Here is a 21034-nt window from a genome sequence, read left to right as displayed (position 1 = left end):
CATTGACACTTTTTTCTAACCATGTTTGGTTCTACCCTAGGTCTCTGGTCTATCCAGCCTCTGGATACTGGAACCCTAGGCATTGTCAGGGGTAGGTTCACTCTTATGGCCATGGGCCTGAGGCTGGACCAGTCATTGGTTGGGCACTCCCATAATCTCTGTGCCATCCTTATCCTAGTACATCCCATAGGCAAGACAGACTATAGATCTAAGGTTATGTAGCTGAGTTTGTGTCCCAGTCAGGACATGGCTAGTTCAGGTTATATATACACCATTGCTAGGAATATTAGCTGGGAATCCTTGTAGATTCCTGGGAGTTTCCCTTTCATCAGGTTTCTCCCTGACTGAAATGCCCATTCATTTTCCAGGCATCTCTTTCGACACTCTCCCCCTTAGTCCATCCCCAACCTGATCCCTCATGTTCCCATCCCCACCCACTTCCAGTCCACTCAGGAGTTCTCCCTGGGAAGGGGACACAGTGTCTGTGCTACTATTGTTCTATTCAGAAAGTTGTCTCCTGTGCCAATGTGTTCAAGGCTATTTCCCAATTTGTCTTCTATCAGGTTCAGTATAGCTAGATTTATGTTGAGGTCTTTGATCCAGTTGGACTTGAGTTCTGTGCAGAGTGATAAATGTAGATCTATTTGTATTCTTCTATAGGCTGGCATCCAGTTATTAGCTATTATAACACCATTTGTTGAAGATGCTTTCTTTTTTCCATTGTATAATTTTGGCTTCTTTGTCAAAAATCAAGTTTCCTCAATACAATTTAAATTATTTGTGGCTAATATGAAGGATGTTGTTTCCTTGATTTCTTTCTTAGTCCATTTATCATTTGTATATAAGAGGGCTACTGATTTTATTCGTTTAGTTAATCTTGTTTCCTAGCTACTTCACTAAACATGTTTATCAGATGTAGGAGTTCCCTGTAGAATTTTTGAGGTTGCTTATGTATACTATCATCTGCAAATATAAATCACTTAGTTAAACTCTGGGTAGGAGGATTCTCTAAAAGTTTTTTTTTAAATGTAAAGCTCAGTAATACAAATATTTTGTAGTTATGCAATTTGTACAATATATTAGAAAATACAGCTGGTATATTTACAAGTAGGAAACTAGGTACTGCAAAATAAGAACATGGCGAGGAATGTGTGCTTGAGAAGGCAAGGTCCTCAGATTCCTGCTCTTGCTGTGTTCTCTGCCTAAGTGACTTAGAACAACTAAGTTCTCCACTTTCCCCACTCAATTTCATCTTTAAAAATGAGCATCATAGTAAAGATTATTTAATCAAATACTTAATAGCATTGAATGGACCAAAAGTAGTTAGAGCAAAAATGGGCAAACTATAACTTTGTGTTGACATTAACAGTATCAGTAAGCCAGGCTTATCTTTTACATGGCAAACGTGTGAGCTTGCATGATCTGTGAGAGTGGTATAGCTATTTATATTTGACTCAAAAATGAACTTTTTCCTCACAAATCTCTGAACATTCTTTAGAATTAAATACACACTCTTGAACTCTGAGAATTCTCAAGTTTCATGTTTCCCTTTGAAGTAGGCTGCAACCATCCTAGATGTTAATTAGGTAATAGATGCCACAGACATTACATCTCACATTCTTATAATGGGACCCCAATTTACCACTCTCCTGGTGTGCTGAAAGTTTAGATAAGTGCCCCCAGGATGCCTTAGAATTCATTAACATAGTGCCACATGTGAGATAAAACATACACTTGCAAATTAGCTTTGTCAACATCATGGCATGTTTTTTGGACTCAATGAATATTGACTTGTATGGTGACTTTGGTTTTCATCTTAAACAAAACACAATATGCAATTGAAAAACTCCTTGGGTAATGTGGAATTGATTTAAAAACTTTCATTAAATTGGAATTTTGTTAATCATAATAATCTGTGAATTAATGCTATGTTCAAAATTTCATCATTAATTTTGAATTCTCACTTGACAAGTAAATATCTAGTCTGGGGAAGTTGCATTGATGTTTTTCTCTTTTAATTGCATCTTTGTTGGTTTGCAGAACTCCACAGGAGCAACTTAGGAACATACTACCAAATACATTCCCACATCCCCGTGAAGCTACTATGGAGGAACAGAGCTCCCCGGAAGAAAATGATGCTGATAGTGACGGTCAGTTGAGCTTCAACTAGATCTTTTAACACTTATTTTTAAAATTGTATAAATAAGCAGTTATTAACAGATGTTTTTAGCTTTTGTCCATGTATCATTCTGATCTTGAGTATGAAAATCCATCTCTCTTTATTTGTTATAGTACCTTGCTTTAACTTAACTAGCTTCATTTAAAAGATACATGCAAGAAAATGTGTGTTTTGCCTGAACTGAATGAATTGGTAGTGTTTCCATCTTTGTGTTGATTCATGAAAGACTGTTCTTTTATTGTTGACAGTATTATTTCTAGATAGCAAATTATCAGACATGTTCTTTGCTAATATTGTTTTCTAATTTTACTTCCTAGTTGAGGAGATCAAAGTAAAATATCCACCTCTTTTTATGCCAGTAGAAAAAGTGAATATAGAGAGGCCTCCGCCATCTCTAACGATAGTAGAACTGGATGGTGTAAGTATATAATGGTCACTCAAAATCTTTAACATAGAATATGTGCAATAGTGATTTCTTCTTATTATTATTATCAGTAAGATTTTGTTAAAAATTCATCAGTGATTAAGAAGAATTTTATATTTGGATTCCAGGTTGTTGATAAATATAAAACTATAAGTTTTATTGTAGAGAGCAGATGTATATACTAACTAAACTTTGCCACTTTTTTGGAAGCATGCATCATGGGGTGTCAGAAAATCTTCTGCTGTGTTAGCTAATAGAGTACAGTTTTGGTGTCTCTTTAGCTCTTAATTTTCTCAGGCTTTACAAAAAGGTGAGTTTCATTACATGGAATCTTATTTAAATATACTTAGGTATAAATGTAGTTTCTAGAATGTCATTAATATTATTTCCCTTTAAAGGAAAACATGGTGTTTATGATTTAAGAAAGTTTTTTTTTTTTTTTTTTTTTTTATAATAATGTCACCACATTGCTGGAAGTTACAATGGAACCAGAGACAGCCAAACAGAGTTCAATCCAAATGACTCAGATGTGATCCCGTCCCTGCATTTTGACTTCCTAGTTACCTAATAGTTGAATTACCACTTTTCCCAAAACATTCTGACTCTTTGGATGGCTATTTCAGAAATCCATAAGAATGTAGAGCCAACCTCTTTTTTCTTCTATGGCCACTGGATTGATAGCTGCTGCAGCTTTTCTTTCTTCTATTAATGCTTTGTTTATTCTCTAAATAAGTGGGAGATATTAGTCTAATACACATACATACATACACCTTCACACACACACACACCACTCATTACAATCATTACAATTTTGATTCTTTGAATAAGCTGGAGAAATGACAGTAAGGAAGCTGGAAAAGTGGTAGTCACTAATCTACTGGGATTGACAGTTGTTACATAAGTTGCTATTATTGGCCCCAGACAATGACAATTGTAAAAATTGAATAAAACATTTAGTACCCTCAAGGAAGAACAGTTGAATTTGGTTTGTGTGGAACATGTGTGATATAACAAACTACAAAGTCATCTGCAGGAAGATATTATAAATATCACCCACAATTAACTGACTAGTGAACTTATTGAGGATACTAATATTATGTAACATGTATTTAATAAGACTCATGAAGCAGAATGTGAAGAACCAGAGAATGCTGTGCCTTACAGAGTTGAATTAGCTGATGCCGAGAGTCAGTTAAGGTAAGATTTTTCTCATTCACTTTGGTTACTCTGTAAACACCAATCACAAAGTGCAGGGTCATAGTAGAGTGGTAGGATGTTTGCTTAGCATGCATGAGGCCATAGGGTTGATCTGATCTATAGTATAACAAAAAGTGATAACAACAACTAAAATACAGCCACGGAAATATCATCCATCTCTCTCGCTGGGAAATTCATGGTGCTTAAATGCTTTTTAATGTTAAATTTACTTAAGTCATGCAGGAATTTCTACACATTATTTTTTACGTATTTATAAAATTAAATTGCAGTTTTGTCTATATTTGTATTACTTTATATATTCTTATGAATTTAGTGATTGTCATCATTTGAAGTAGTTTTCCAAGTCACATATAGTTTATATCAACCTTCTTTTCTCTAAAGATCCTATTTGATTGTACTTTCTTCTGAACTCTAAAATAAGAAGTTATATAAATGATCAGGTTCAGGAGACCCCGCCCCCCCCCCCCCCCCCCAGTCTAATACTGCTCTCATTGCAAAGCCTAATATGTGATTGGGAAAAGAAGCACAGTAGTTCACTTTGTAACTGCTTTGTGCTATTTTGTCATTTCCAGATGAATAATAAAATCTATTTTTTATGTTAGTAAAGTTAAATATTACCCGCTTTCTGTGAACTTTTGAATTTCTGGGGTTGAGTAGCAAATGCTCGATGTGACTCCGCAGTGGGATGGACCTTCTGTTGAGCACCTCCTTAACTGGTGCTTCGTTCAGATCAGCTTCTGCCCTTCCCAGTGTGTTATAGCAGCTCTGAGTCTAAGTGACACCCTGGAACTCCAGGCAGCTCTTTGTCTGAACACAGGCACTCAAATACTGAACAACAAAGGTGCAGTTGGTAGGGAGGTTTTGATAGGAGACAGCTTTCTGATCAGTCCTTGAGAGGCTAATATCTCCTACTGTGTTTCCTTAAGGAAATGAAAGATACTCCTGCTTGCTACGTAAAAAGACCTAGTGATTAAGTTGGTAATTGTCCTATGCATCTAAGTTTCTGTGTGCTGTGTTTGTGTTTGTTGGCATATACTGGCATCTGGATCTCAGAGGACAACTTGTAGGTCTGGGTTCTCTCCTTCTACCATATATGTTCTGGAGATGGAACTCAGGTCCTAAGACTGTAACAAGTCTTCTCACCCACTGAATCATCTTACTGCCCCCTGTTTTTGTTCTTTAATATACATTATCCTATGTCTCCTTTGACCCCTGGGTAAAGTGTTAGGATTGGTGAAGAAAACTACCCATTACGGTTTGACATTACTCTCACAGCATTGACTTGAAGGTACCCATAGAACTATACTCTCTCTCTCTTTTGTTTTAATCACGAGTGACCTAAGATGATATTTTGGTTAACAGTAATCTGTGAGTTTTATGATATAGAATTTATATAAAAATCAGGTATTGCTTAGTCTGTAGTGAATGTGACAGTACAGCTGTGTATGTAGATAATACCCATTGTTGGCAACTGTAATATAGTACTACATACTGCTTTTAACTTTCACCACTGAAGAGGGCACAGGTATGTTCATGACATACTGAGATTATAACTCTACCAAATTTCAATGTTCTTAAAAGATGTCAGAAATCAAACATATCAACATAATGTTAAGTAGGAAATTTCTATTAAAATTTTGCAATATAGTTGCAGTTAATTATGTCATATATTTTATACATAATACAATTTAGCTTATATTGTGTAGACTGTTTAAATTTAAAACCAATACTATAATATTTTTTATTGGGTTTTTTTTTTGAGACAGGGTTTCTCTGTGTTGTTTTAGTGCCTGTCCTGGATCTCGCTCTGTAGACCAGGCTGGCCTCAAACTCACAGAGATCCTCCTGGCTCTGCCTCCCAAGTGCTGGGACTAAAGGTGTGTGCCACCACCGCTGGGCTTTAAATTATAATCTTATGTAATTAATAAACCAGAACTTTCAGAGACTATTCCTTTCAACTCGTTCTTTGTGCTTGTCCCTAAACATGAAGTTCTACAATTCCTGATTATCGGAATTGCTTTCCACGTGAAAATGACATCCATCAGCACCTTGTTTTCAACAAGGTAACAAAAGACCTCTTAAGTTTTTGTTTGAGAACGAATTCTGCATACCATAAGGATGATTTCAAAGGTGATGTTCTACATTTTACTTAATATATCTTAATAATGAATGTTGGTAGTTTAATAAGACCAATGGATATAGTGGTTCAGGAACATTTTGCTTATTGTTCTGTTCATTATAAAACCAGAAAAATTGATAGTTGGAAGAAAATTGGTTGAGAACCTATCATTCTCTTGCAAATAATCTTTTTAACCAGTAGGTAACAGTGTTGTATTTATAAGCAAATGTGGGGCTCTATACAATTTATTATGGGCTAAATTAGCATTTTAAAGTTTACATAAGCCAAGTCTTTGTGATGAAAGTCTGATCAGTGTTTCATTGCCTTTACATACAATTAAATAGCTCGCCATAATCACATATCATGTGAAGTTCATATGACATAAGTCCTATGCCCAACAAATCACTCAGTTTTTATTTCTGTGATATCATTCCTTATAGTTCTTTTGAACTTTGTAGATCTGAATGCTGTATAGAAAATTTTGGGCTTTCCTGGCCTATGATTGAAGATCTCTATCTACAGATACACACTGAAGTGTCCTGACCTGGTCATCAGATTCAATTTTCATATCTGCCCCTCAATCTGTGTCACCTTGAAATGTCATCATCTTTTTCTGACTTTCTTTTACTAATGTGCAATTTAGTTACTAAATGATTTTTAAGCTTCTTTTCAAATATTGTATTTTATAAATCTAAGATTTTTCAGGAAAGCAGAAAGTATATCTCTGAAGAATTTGAGTGATACCCAAGGGCATTATTTAAAATAACTGATTTAAGTCTGATAATAACCTGACTGGCTAGCAGAAGGGGAAGAAGACTGGTGACTTCATGCCAATCCTACCTGTCCCAACATTTTCCAACTGGCTTGGCCCATATGAACTACATATACACATTGCAACTTAGCCCTTTGAATGCACAAATGGTTGTTATGGTTACTAATACAGAGCCACTTTTCAGTTGTGTTGGAGAAAATTGTGAACATAAGTAGCTGTGTATTACTTCAAAGACATTTAAACATGTTTATTGCTTAGAGATGCTTTTTGTTTACATCAAAGTTGAGCAGAAATTACACAGCCCTCCAGTATTTCCTTTTAATTGCACATACACACCATTCCCCATGATCAACACTCCACACCAAAAGGTTCACTTTTATTTTAGTGTTAAATAATATTCCCCAGTACGAATGAACTTCAGTTTATTCAGTTTTCCAGTTAATGATGGAAGAATATTCTTGGTTTCCAAGGATTGGCAATTATGAATATAGCTTTTTTTTTTTACTAGAACTCATGTATGAGTTAACTTTCTGTTACTGTAATAAAATACCTTGACTCAAAGATGGTTGGGCATTCAGGGTTTATTTCAGATTACAATTACAGAAAGTATACAGTCCATTGTGTCAAGGAAGGCATGGCAGCAGCATCCGCAGTGGTCAGGGAAGCAGAATCCTCACATTTCATCTATATACAGAGAGCAGAGATGAAAAACAAAAAGTGAGGCCAGACTCTAAAACCTTGAATCCCACCCCTAGTGAGGTACTTCTTCTCACGAAGCTCTGCCTTTCACAAGTTTTATAACCTTCCCAACAATCTGGAGAAAAAGTGTCCAAATGATGGACCTGTGGATAGCAGTTCCTGTTTAAACCAAAACATTTCTACCAAAGTAACGAGACATTTTGCATTTCCACAGGGAAAGAAAATTCTTTTTGTACTAGTAGTCATTATCCCTTGATATTGTTATATTGTTTCAATTTCCAGCTCCCTAGTGAAATCATATATTTAATATTTTTGATATATTTATTTACTCTCTGTCTATGGCTTTGTTTGTATGTGTGTGCACGTGTGTGTGTGTGTGTGTGTGTGTGTGTGTGTGTGTGTGTGTGTCTGTGTGTCTGTGTCTGTGTTTGATGCTGGGATTTTAAACCAGATCATTGTATAGACTAGGAGCACACTCTAATATATCCTCTCTGTCATTTTTAATGATATGTTTGTTCGCATTTTGTCCATTATAGCTGTTTGCTTTGCTATTATAGAATTTTAAGATATCTTTGTATATTTTGGATAATACTCTTTGTCAGGCATGGTTTCCCAAATGTTTTCTCTCATTGCCTGACTTCTGTTATTGTACTCCCAACAATATTTATTACAGAGTATGGTGAAAATATTCTCAGCAGTTGTATTTTTCAGTCTTGTAATACATTATTCAAATTATCTGTATTTTTTTCAAGGCACAATGCTATCTTTTATTCTAACAAATCAGATATTTTTGTATTTGGATCCTTCTTTTTTTAAATTTTTTTTGTAAAGATTTATTTATTTATTATGTATACAGTGTTCTGCCTGCACGCATCCCTGCAGGCCAGAAGAGGGCACCAGATCTCATTACAGATGGTTGTGAGCCACCATGTGGTTGCTGGGAATTGAACTCAGAACCTTTGGAAGAGCAGCCAGTGCTCTTAACCTCTGAGCCATCTCTCCAGCCCCCTGGATCCTTCTAAGAGACAAGCATAGCATTATTATTGATCTTTCACTATTATTATAGCCTTCCTTTCTTTTCTTTTGTTTTCTTCATTTTTTCTTTTTTAATATTATTTTTATTTGGGGGGTTATAATATTTTCTTTCTTTTTATTAAGAAATTTTTTTCATTCATTTTACACAACCATCAAAGATCCCCCTCTTCCCTCTTCACACGCCCCCTAGACTCCCCCTCCTGACCCACCCCCCACTCTCCCCCACAAGAAGGCAAGGCCTCCCATGGGGAGGCATATCCAGTAGAGGCAATTGCAAGCCCTTTTCCCTGTCTCAAGGCTGCACGAGGTGTCCCATCATAGGCAGAGGGCTCCAAAATGCTAACTTTCTTTTAGAATCAAATATCCGATCAATAAATTTATTTTGCTTCTCATAATATTAATGATTTTATTAATTATAGCAGTTTGAAGGGGAATTTCCAAATACTATATGGAATTGCCAAGTTATATAAATATTTGGTAAGAGCAGGCAACACTTTGGGGCCATGAACTAGAATATACACTAGAGAAGTCTTAGTCAAAGTCTCCAGTATTTTACATAATCTATCAAGCAATAGAGGTGTTTTGGAAAGAAAATAATAGTTGGACAGTTTCAGCGCTATCCAATATAAATAATGGTTGAAATGCCTTCTAGTGAAAGGAACTTGGTAGAAAAAGTCTTCCAGTATTTTGAATCCTCAGAATATTTTGCCCAGTGCTTTGCCACGTGGACTTCACATTAGTCACATACACGTTTTTTGGGAGGGAATAACAAATATTGTTCTCGGAGTTTCACCTCAGTGTCTAATTGGTGGAGGCTGAGCTATACTCTGACTGTCTTAAAGCAGAGTGGTGATAATTCCGGTCTTCATCCCAGTGAAAACCAGTGATCTGAATGAGGATACTTGGGACAGACATAGCGAGGTGATGACTAACACTGTCTTGCTCATTTTGTGCCTTAGTACAGCAAATGTCTCTGCCACACTTTCTCTCTACCCTTCACTGCTGCTGTTTTAAATCTAGTTGACTTCCTTCTCTACGTTCTCACATAATTCGGACCAAACAGATAAAATATGGAAAAATGTAAATACATTTTGATAAAATAAGATTTATAGGTTAAAAACTTAAGCACTGGACTTTTGGTTTGTGAACAATTTCATCAATTTATTTATAATGTACTAATATCTTGTTAAATATGTGTTTTCAACAACAGGATCTTCAAATACAAATTTTGGCAATACTGTGGAGTCTGGTATTTATTCTCATGAGTTCAAAAAAATAGAAGAAACCAGTTCTTTTGAACAAAATGTAGCAGAAAAAAATATAGACCCAGGAAACCACCAAAATTCTGGTGATTCCTGTACGTCATTTTGGAGCAAGGGTTCCTTGACAACTGTAGATTTAGATACATCATTCATTGAGGAGAATTCATCTCAAGACACTAGCACATCCTTGGAATACAGCAATCTGAAAGAGAGGCCAAACTTGGAAGATTCAAAAACTACAAAGTCACCACCGGTAAATAACTACAACATTTATTATATTGTCAGTTTATAAAAATGTTCTTGAGAAAATGATGTTTTAATGTAGTACAGACTAAAATGTTATTTTCTACTGAAGTTAAAATGTGCTGTTTTATTCCATTATAACTAAAGCATGACTCATATGGAAATAGAGACTAGGGACTTATATAGGACTAAATCTTATAAGATGAATGTCATTTTAACAAGCATTTTTCTGTGACAAATTGTGCTAAAGAACCACCACATACATATATCAAGAATAATGGTATTTTTCAAATAAAATTCACTTATGAAGAATAGAATGTAATGCATTCTATAATATATATGTATAAGTACATATATATATGCTATATATGTATAAACACAAACATAGAAGCATCAATCCATTTCCACATAAGGACTCACTTCAAATGAACTTGCCTTCTTACCGCACTAGTGGAGAAAGTAGTTGCTATGGTGTGGATTTCAACAAAGAGAAAAAGCAAGAATTCATCTTCCCAATTTCCACAGGTCACTGTGAAGATGGTTTGGCACATCTATTCATATAGGGGAGGAATCCTGCACTTAGGGAATGCTAGTTCAATGGGGAGAATCTGACCTGATCTATCCTTCAGGAAGCTCAGAGGAAAATGGCTCAGGGTGCTGATGTGGATGGTGGCAATCTGCATTTGTAAATTAAAAAAAAAAAAAAAAACAATTTTCAGAGCAAAATGTCTGCTGCCTTCTGACAGCATCCACAAGACCACAAAAGGTTCACAGATGGCTGAAATCTTAGACTCCTCTGATTTCTTTCTCTCTTTGCCTCTGTTTCCCAGACTCCTTTTTCTTCTCAGAAAGGATTTCATATATAAAGTTGAAAAACTAATTATTAGAAAATGTATACAGAAGGTATTTTCAAAAATTGTGAAGTTCAGTTTTTGTTGTCTTGCAATACTTAATGAGATCTGCAGTGTATTCCAGTTGCTGTTGACAACCAGATAAAGTATAATTTTGAAGGTTCAGGTGTATTAAACACATTTTCAGTCTAAATACTTTTAAACTCAAAGAGATGTTTATTAGGGTACAAAGCCTCTGTGAGTAAAAGAACATACATAATCTATGAATGAAAATAAGAAATCAAAAATCAATGAATCATGGACATGACTGAAAAGTAAAGAAAATTCAATAGTAAGCCAAATTCAATATATTTAAAAAGGAACAGTGATGATCAGAAAGAGATGTTACAACAACACTAGAAACTATTATTAAAGTAAAAAGATTAATAAGATTCAATTCTGGGTAGAGGCTGGAAGAAAAAGTACAAAAATATATGTAGAAAATTGAGGGTGAGAGATGATATAATTTTAAACTGCAATTACACTGATGTATTATTCAAATAATTCAAAACTTTTAAAAGTGGCATAGATTTTCTATAAATATGGCTTATGAAAATTTAGTGTGAATGAATTTAATAATCTAAAGAGACACATGTCATTTGCCATGGTTTACTTGTTTCTTCCCAAGTTCCTATGTTGGAAACTTAATCCCCAGTGCAAGAAGTATTAAAGTCAAGAGGTAGAATGTACAACAAGCACTGATCACATCGTGTGTGCTTTTCCTTAGGAATATCTGGTGGCTGTTGTTATGGAAGTAGTTTTGCTATTTGACAGGGCTTCTTACATTAGTAAATTTGGCCTTCTCTTATTCTTTCCTTCCACATTCCTCCATGGGATGGTAGATCAAGAAGGCTATTAACAGACATGGACCCTAGATCTTAGACTTTCCAATGTTCAAAATCAAAATAAATTCACTTTCTTTACAAATTGCCTTACATGTGATATTCTATTATGGAAACAAAATAATGAATGAAGACACAATGAAAGCATTTGAACTAATTGTAAATGCATTTGTTTTTTTCTGTAAAAAGTTTTCCTTCATGATAAAAACATGCAAGATTGCAGGTCAATGTCAATAAATCATCAAGTAATTTATATTCTAATCTAATCACTCAATTTCTTGTGCAAACAAAAAGGGATAAAATTCCTTAATTACTTCCTAAGACCAGTGTACCTTTGATGGAGAAATTTGAAAAACCCTGTTTTTCAGAGTATAAACTCAGAAATCAGAAAATAATGGTGAACTGATTCCATTAACTTATTTATGAAAAGCCAATCAAATGGCTTTGAAGAATACAGATACTCAATAGATATAATAAGAGAAATCTAAAATATTTTCATTGAATGATTAATAAAGTGCATTTTCCATTACCCTAATAAAAAGCATTTTGAAAAAAATATATAGTTTGTGGTAACTCTCATAATGAAAATAATATAGTAGTTAAGATGAAATGTAACTATATTTGTTAGCATAAACATAACTCAAAATACAACATGAAGTTTTTTTCCTGGTCTACAATGTTTTTAACTAAATTACTGATATTAACTTGTGTGACCAAGTTAGATAGTACATATATCCAATTTTAAACCATTCAAAAATTTTAAATAAAACCTTTAAATGTTACTAATTATATTTTTGGATTCCTCTTATTACTACTCTTAAGAATGTGTGCTTTTCTTAAAGTGGTAACACTTATCATCACTAAGCAAAATTGCTTTATGCCTAGGTGCTCAGCATATTTTATAAAATTTTGCTCAACAGATGTACAGAGGATCTCAGAGTTTTTTAGTGTTAGTCATCTGGTTATTTCAAAGAATCTGCTACCCCAACTATTTTGATTTGGTCACAGTATAGACTAATCATCTCTTACCTATTTTTAAGTAGACAGAAACTATCCACAATCTTCTAGGGCATAGTATAAGCCAATGTCATGAACAATAAAGTACTCATTTGTGGAGCCCTATATTTTTGATCTCATATTTCCAAGGCGAAAGAAATAACCTTTATCCCTAGGAGTTTGTCAGTAAGGTAAACAACATGTAATGAACTTCAGTGTAATCACTATGGAATAGAACAGTGTCATTTGCTTCACAGAAAGTGTCTTCTGCTAGTCATAGCCTCAACCTGAGAGGCCAGGACATTGGGTGAGCACCTTCATTCACAGGATCTGACTAGGCTAGTCTCTGGGGTGAGTTGGATTATTAGTACAAAGGACTTGAGTAACAGAAAGTTACCTCCAGGAGTCTGTTCAATAATGAGAGTGTTTGAGAGTGGACATCAGAAGAGTTGGTGCTTCACAGTTGAACAATGAATTCTTGCTTTCAGACATTGAGAAGGCTGAATTCACTCTCTCTTCATCCCTAATGCAAATACCCAAACTGATTTTAAGTTCTCCTTTGGCAAAGTGGAAACAATTCCCTTACCAGCAATCATTTAGAAGTCTACTCTGTTCAAGAATACAATTAAAGTTCAAGAAGCAGCATCAAGTTTGGCTGTGATTTTTCCTGATAGCCAAATTGAATGTAAGGTTATTCATTTCTGAATTCAGTCTTCATAAAGAAGAATTTCTTATTGAATTATTCACTAGGTTTGGGGGGCTGTATTGGGATGAAAATGGACTAGTTGGAGGTCCTTGGTTGTTCTGCTTCTGAAACTATCAGAAGTAAACTCTGTGAATTTGAGAAAAAAATCATAAAACAAAATATCACCATTATAAATTTCTGAACTCTAAACTCAGAATTTAAAAACAGTTTTTAGATTGATGGTAGCATAATTCATGTATGAACATCATTAGTGATGACCAATATCTGGGAGAGTCACAAACAATGTCCTAGAGAGTAGACTAGGATTTTTCAATGACATACATTACTGGTTGCCAGACTTATTTTAGGAGATTGAAATGTGATCTGTAAATTATTTTTGGAGCTATAAGAATCACTGTGTGGTAGTTATTCTTTTGGAACAAAGTATTTTTAAGTATTAATTAACATTGAACCAGGAATTGTTAAATACTGTTAATCACTCTCATGCATCTTAGATCTGTCTAGAAGTCTTACTTATGAATTGCTTGTTTCCTCTTGGGATTCATATTTTTTTAAAGAAATGGTCTGGCTATGTGTGCTAGCTGGTCTTATGTCAATTTGACACAAGCTAGAGTTATCTGAAAGGAGAGAACCTCAATTGAGAAAATATCTCCATAAGACCTCGCTGTAGGGTGTTTCTTAATTAGTGATTGATGTTGGAGGGCCTAACCATTGTGAGTGGGGCTATGCCTAGGCTGGAGGTCCTATAAGAGGGCAGGCTGAGCAAGCTATGGGGAGCAAGCAAGTAAGCAGTACCTTTCATGGCTTCTGCATCAGATCCTTCTCCAGGTTCCTGCCCTGCTTTAGTTCCTGCCCTGACTTCTTTGATGGTGAACCTTGACTTAGAAGTGTAAGCTGAATAAACCCTTTCCTCTCCAAGTTGTTTTTGGTCATGGTATTTTGCTGCAGCAATAGAAAATCTAACTAAGATACTATATAACCCAGACTGTTCTTGAACTCATAGAAATCTTCTTGGTCCATTCTTCTCTAGGTTCTGGGAATACAAGTATAAGCCAGCATGTCTAGCTCATGTTTTGTTTTTGTATTATATTCACAGACATGAACTGTTTTAAAACAAGGTGATAAACAATGAGTTACCAGGTGGTAGAGTAAGTCTAGGCATGGAATCCAAAGGACGCAAAGTCTAGATTTGCTAGGTTATAGCTACATCATCATCACAAGTTACTTCTCTTCCTCTTGCCTCAGTTTTGCATGTTTTAGGATGTGTATATTAGTAACTTGGATTTCTTCTATGTTCAACATCACGTCAGATTTATTATCATTGGAATTTTACTTCATTTTCAAAACTATTTTTGTAAACAGAGACACTAGTTCAGAGGACTATGTAAGAGTTTCCTCATTCCAGCACAGTTTATATGAAAGTGTACTAAGGCAGTGGTTCTCAACCTGTATGTTGAGACCCCTGGGGTGTCAAATGATCTTTTCACAGGATAGCATATCAGATTCTTATTTTTTTTTGTTTGTTTTTCGAGACAGGGTTTCTCTGTGTAGCTTTTTGTCTTTCCTGAAACTCACTTGGTAGCCCAGGCTGGCCTTGAACTCACAGAGATCCGCCTGGCTCTGCCTCCCAAGTGCTGGGATTAAAGGCGTGCGCCACCACCGCCCGGCCAGATACTTATTTTATGATTCATAGCAGTAGCAAATTTACAGTTATGAAGTACCAACAAAGATTCATTTTATGGTTGGGAGTCACCAGAGCAAGAGGAACTGTATTAAAGGGTCACAACATTAGGGAGGCCGAAAACCATTGTACTAAGGGAAGAAAATAAAAGAATGAGGACAGAGAAAAATTGTTTTGTTTTGTAAACTTTCAACCTTCTTGGATTAATGACAACTTTCAGCTTATAATTATCGCTTTACATTTCATGGATCCAATTCAATCTAAACACTGTATTATTTTGTTTCTCTGTTACAGTGTAAAAGTTATCACAACAGAGCTGGTGTCAAGGTCATATAAGTTGCTCAGTGAATGAATGCATGACTTTGTTTTAATGAGCTAGAAAGTAAATAGTCTGTTAAATGTTGTTCTCTAGCTGTTGCAAGAAATAGCCCTCAGAAAAAAACCTATAAATGAGCGATATCAAGGGCTTGAGAAGTTCTTCGCTCCTGGTACAAATGAAAGATTCGACTCCCACCCTTCACCAAACATAGGATGCAGCCACTCATGTTCCAGCATAACATTCACAGGTAAATTACCATCAGGAATCAGATGACTTTTGGGCCACCCTAGTCAAATCCTAACTCAATTGTAAAAACTGCCGCCATTTTTAAAATACTGGGAAATTCTGTTCAGTGACTAAAACTTTCCCTTTGGCTATCTGAAAGTATTAAAGTTGTGTGAGCTGCCATATTTGAGAACATCGGGAAGTAAAGAAAAGACAATAATAATATTGAAGGAAGATCATGTTAAGAATTTTAAAGCATTGTTAATTTTAATGCACAAAGTAGTAAGTCTCTGAATCACTTCATCAGTTAAGCATTGTATGATGGTACTTTAAATTTTGTCTTGAAAACAAATCATAAAAATATCAAGATCTCCTGAATTTCTAAGACTTATCTGTAATTTCAGTTTCTTTCTAAAATTTTTGTATTGTCTTTTTTTGTTCTAAAACACAAATAACTTAAATTTACTTTTTGACTGTTTAGTGTACAACTCAGTGGTACTATTTACTTTAATAATAATATATAACATTTTGTGCCATTTATCTCTAGAATACATGTTATATTGTTAGATCAAAACTCTATTTTCATTAAACATAATTCATTATCCTCTCATTAACCCCTAGCTAATACCATTCTTCTTTCTCCTTGTATTATTTTTCTTATTCTGATGAACTCATTCATATAAATGGACCAGCATATCTCAGTTAGCACAGGGTCTCAAGTTTTATCATGTGCAAGAATGTATGTTTTTTAAAATAAAGTATAAAAAATAAGACTAGAATATGTGAGTCACTATATGTTTATCTTTTCTTTTATGCATGTGCCAAACTTTTAAAACTCTAGAGGATGTAGTTGGAAAATCACTGTTAAAATACTGTGTTTATAAAGGAAACCAGTCCTTTCTTGTTAGGGCTGTTAATATGCCTTTGTATGGACATTTTATGTGGGCTACCACTGAATAGCCCACCCAAACATGAGTGACTACCCACAAAAGCTGAATCCCAGGAACTCTACTCTGATTTAGGCAGATCAACATTCTGGAAATACCTTCTTGGCTTCTTGACCTGTCATTGTTCTCTGGAAGTAGTTTACTGTTGTGGAATATTAATTTAAGATATGTTACATTGGTTTATGCTGTGGAATATTAATTTAATGATGCAAAGATGTGCTACATTCTTTTATGTTGCGTTTGTTTAACTTTGTGAAGCTGTGTTACTTTGCCTGTCTAAAACACCTGATAGGTCTAATAAAATGCTGAACAGTCAATAGGTAAGCAGGAGAAAGGATAAGCAGGGCTGGCAGGCAAGATAATAAATAGGAGGAGAAATCTGGGAAGAGAAGATCTGGGAGAAAAGGGGAAGGGGAGGACAATATCAGGGGCCAGCCACCCAGCTACACAGCTACACAGCAAGTTATGGAGTAAGAAGAAAGGTATATAGAATAGAGAAAGATAAAAGCCCAGGGGCAAAAGGTAGAAGGGATAATTTAAGAAAAGCTGGCTAGAAATAAGCCAAGCTAAGGCCAGGCATTCATAAGAAAGAATAAGCCTCAGTGTATTTATTTGGGAGCTGGGTGGCAGCCCCCCCCCTCAAAGAATAAAGAGTATAAACAATTAACTATAGTCTACTGCTTCTATAACCTTGAGGAGGAGCCCTTAGGAATCTTGTAAATTTCAGCTTTCCCAGACATGGTAAGTTTTTTGTTTTGTTTTGTTTGTTTGTTAACTTCCTAATTGTTGTGCACTTCCCCAATCCTTCATGGAAGGAATATTTTAATTAAGAAGAAATTACTGGGCCAGGCAGTGGTGGCACATGTCTTTAATCCCAGCACTGGGGGTGGAGGGGCGGGGCAGAGCCAGGCAGATCTCTGTGAGTTCAAGGCCAGCCTGGTCTACAGAGCAAGGTCCAGGACAGGCACCAAAAATACACAGAGAAACCCTGTCTCAAAAAACCAAAAAACAAAAAAACAAAAAGAAATTACTGTAAACCACTAGGTATCATTGAATGAGTTAACTAGTGTTTCCCAAGTTTTAGGAAAAGGTTTGAGAGATATTGGTATTGTTTATATATTTTTAACTTTCTCTTTTCATTTATCTATTTTTTTATTTGTTTGTTTGTTTATTTATTTGTTTACTTATTTGTGTGTGTATTTATGTGTGTACACAGATGCATGTATTATAGCCGTGCACAGGTATCTGTGTGCATGTGAAAATCTAGGTCAATAATAAGTGTTTTCTTTATTATCCATGTTTTTATTTTAGACCAAGTATCTCATTGATTTTGGAGCTTGCTGATTCACTAGACTAGATGGCTTCTGACCTCAGGGACCCTGTCTCTACCTCTGAGTGATGGTTTAAGGGGCCTGTGATACACCTGGGATTTTACACAAGTGCTAGATACACACTCAGGTCCTCATCCTTTAATGACAAATACTTTGCTGACTATCCAATCTACATAGGCTAATAATTTTCATTAAATTATGTACAAAACTCATCAGGGCCAGGACTTTTCATTTTGGGAGAATTTTTTTTTCCTGGCTCAATATTTTTACATTATATTAGATTTTCTATTTCTTAAGTTTTGTTTTGTTGATAATACTGTCTGGACATCATCTATGTTATTTACTCTTCAAATGTTTAAATATATTTATTTGGGGGTTGGCATGTCATTCCAAAGCACATGCAAAGCCCTAGGATCTACCCCAGCACAACACACACACACACACACACACACACACACACACACAATGTCTTTGTTCATAAATTATTATAACTTAATGCATATTGTCACATAGTTTAAAAGTAATTTTTTATTTCTGTAAACATCTATGTATACTTTTGACATTTATAGCACTTTTTCTTTATGACATTGGAGCTTAATGGGCTTTATTTTATAATTGAGACTGAATTTCATAATATTTGCTATAAATATTTCTTAATTCATATTAATATTATTTGGGAACATAGTAGAAATAAAAATATGAACAATGGAATTACATGATTTTTACATATATTAAGATAAAAATTAAATTTAATCTTTAACAATATCATATATGTATTCTAATTACTCTATCATACTCTATCATACTCTATTTTATCATTTTTCTACCCTATTGATCTTCCTTGTCTTATAATGAGGAAACATCATGGCTAAAAGCTGTAGTTGGGGTTATCTCCTGGTCCTGCCTGCCCACGGTCAGGATAAATATCTCTCATCCGCCAGTTCCCGTAGCTGCTTGGACCCAAGCAAACACACAGAGACTTACATTACTTATAAACTATATGGCCGTGGCATGATTCTTGTTATCTAGTTCTTATATCTTAAATTAACCCATTTCTATAAATGGGTTCTATAAAGCCACCTTGCCTCATGGCTCGTGGCTTACCGGTATCTTACATCATGTTTATCATGGCGGTGACTGGCAGCATCTCTCTCTCTGCCTCAGCCTTCAACTTTGCAGAATTCTCCTCTCTCCTTGTCCCACCTGTACTTCCTGCCTGGCTTCTGGTCAATCAGCACTTTATTTATCAATCAATCATCCACAGCAAAAAGCAACTTAGGAAGGAAAATATTTATTTCATTTCCCACTTCCATATCATACTTCATCACTGAGGGAAATCAAAACAGTAACTTGAGGCAGGAACTAAAGCAGAAGCCATGAAGGAATGTTGCTTATTGGCTTGTTCCTCTTGGCTCGCTTGGCCTGCTTTCTTACATAATTCAAGACCAGCAGCAGAGGTTTGGCACCACCCAACAGTGAGTTGAGCCTGTCCACATCAATCATTCAAAAAAAAAAAAATGACCGATCTTATGGAGGTATTTTCTCAATTAAGAATACTTTTTCCTAAATGACTGTAGATTGTGTCAAGTTGACATAAAACTAACAAGGACACCGTTCTTCTCTACAAGTTTCATTTTCAAGTTCATCTATTTTCGTTTTATTTTATGATCCACCGATTTTAACAGAACTATCTCTGTGACTGTTGGTTGAGCCTATCCATTGACGCTTTGTGGGATCACACAACTGAAAGATGACTCACACTATACCCACATCTATCAATAGATTCCCAGGAAGGGATAGGAGTGCCTGAGCACCTCCTTCATCTATGCTTCCTGTGGACCTGTGAGGTCTGGTGGAGTCCTAGTGCAGGCAACTTGGTGTGGGCAGCTAGGCAACTGCAACCTGGTGCCGCTCCTGTCAGTTCATGATTGCAATGGCTGCATCATAGGAAGAAGCACATTTTACAGTCCCCTCTCCGTCTTCTGGCTTTAACGTTCTATCCATGTCCTCTTCCACTATGTTCCCTGAACATTGAAGGTTGTGGAACTTACCTTATTTTATACTTTATATTATCATTTTTCTGTTTCAGAAGACAAAGTGTGGATCCCAGACAGCAGCTTAAGTGGGCATGCTGGTAGTGCAGTTGCCTTGTATGATCAGCAGAGCGCTGAAAATCCACTTCCAAATATGCAAGAGCAGAAGACAGGTACAGGCAACAGTATTGTGTTGCTGGCTTCCTTTGTTTAGTTGTTTGATTCTTACAAAATTATTAGTCATCTGAAATTTTTTGTAGATATACGCTGCTCCAAAATCTAAAGGCAGAAAATCAAGCCATCAAATGAGCTCATTATTTCTCTCAAAGATAAATTATATTGTGAACTATTTTCCATAGCGACATATTAGTGAATTATATTAAAAATATAGCTCAGAATATATGTTTTGAGCAGTCCTCAAAGAATATACATACAAGTTCTTTACATTATTGCTGTTTTATGCTATATTTCATATGCTTTACTTGATTCATTCTTTTTTTTTTTTTTTTTGGTTTTTCGAGACAGGGTTTCTCTGTGTAGCTTTGCGCCTTTCCTGGAACTCGCTTTGGAGACCAGGCTGGCCTCGAACTCACAGAGATCCGCCTGGCTCTGCCTCCCGAGTGCTGGGATTAAAGGCGTGCGCCACCACCGCCCGGCTTGATTCATTCTTTTAACTGAAAATGCATTCTTCTCTCATACAGTGCATTCTGACCACAGTCTCTCTTCCCTGTACTCCTACAAGATCCCACCTACCCCAGCTCACCCTTCACTTCCCTCTGTTTCCCTTCAGAAAAGGACAGGCCTCCAATCAAACGACAAAGCAAAATACAAATAAGATAAGGCAAAAATCCTCATACCAAAGCTGGCTGGACAAAGCAGGAAGAAAGGAGTCCTAAGAGCAGGCAAAGGAGTCAAAGACTCATCTGCTCCCACAGTTAGGAGTCCCACAAAACATCAAGCTAATGACCATAACATATAAGCAGAGGACTTGGTGCAGACCTTTGCAGGCCACGTGCTTGCCACTTAAGTCTTTGTGAGCTCTTATGTGCCCTGCTTGTTTGATTCAGTGGGGCACGTTCTCCTAGTATCCTCCATCCCCTCCCACTCCTACAG

At 35.7% G+C, this 21034-nt stretch overlaps 1 protein-coding gene across 8 annotated transcripts in view; it reads left to right on the top strand.

Annotated features, from left to right (window-relative positions):
- Zbbx (zinc finger B-box domain containing) overlaps nt 1-21034 on the top strand; it is a 107822-nt gene that overhangs the window by 70236 nt on the left and 16552 nt on the right. For 5 of the 8 annotated variants that reach the window (XM_052731027.1, XM_052731032.1, XM_052731028.1 and 2 more), the window contains exons 11-17: nt 2041-2150; nt 2497-2597; nt 3721-3800; nt 5812-5951; nt 9657-9961; nt 15479-15632; nt 19978-20094. In XM_052731027.1, the coding sequence (XP_052586987.1) occupies nt 2041-2150; nt 2497-2597; nt 3721-3800; nt 5812-5951; nt 9657-9961; nt 15479-15632; nt 19978-20094 (1007 nt within the window). The remainder of the gene's footprint in view (nt 1-2040; nt 2151-2496; nt 2598-3720; nt 3801-5811; nt 5952-9656; nt 9962-15478; nt 15633-19977; nt 20095-21034) is intronic. The other 3 variants (XM_052731033.1, XM_052731031.1, XM_052731030.1) reach the window with 1 other exon arrangement.

Source organism: Peromyscus californicus, unplaced genomic scaffold, assembly GCF_007827085.1.
Source record: "Peromyscus californicus insignis strain IS unplaced genomic scaffold, ASM782708v3 Scaffold_9__1_contigs__length_137607984, whole genome shotgun sequence".
Classification (NCBI taxonomy): domain Eukaryota; kingdom Metazoa; phylum Chordata; class Mammalia; order Rodentia; family Cricetidae; genus Peromyscus; species Peromyscus californicus.
Note: the sequence above shows the minus strand (reverse complement) of the source record. Positions and strands in the feature narration are given on the sequence as shown.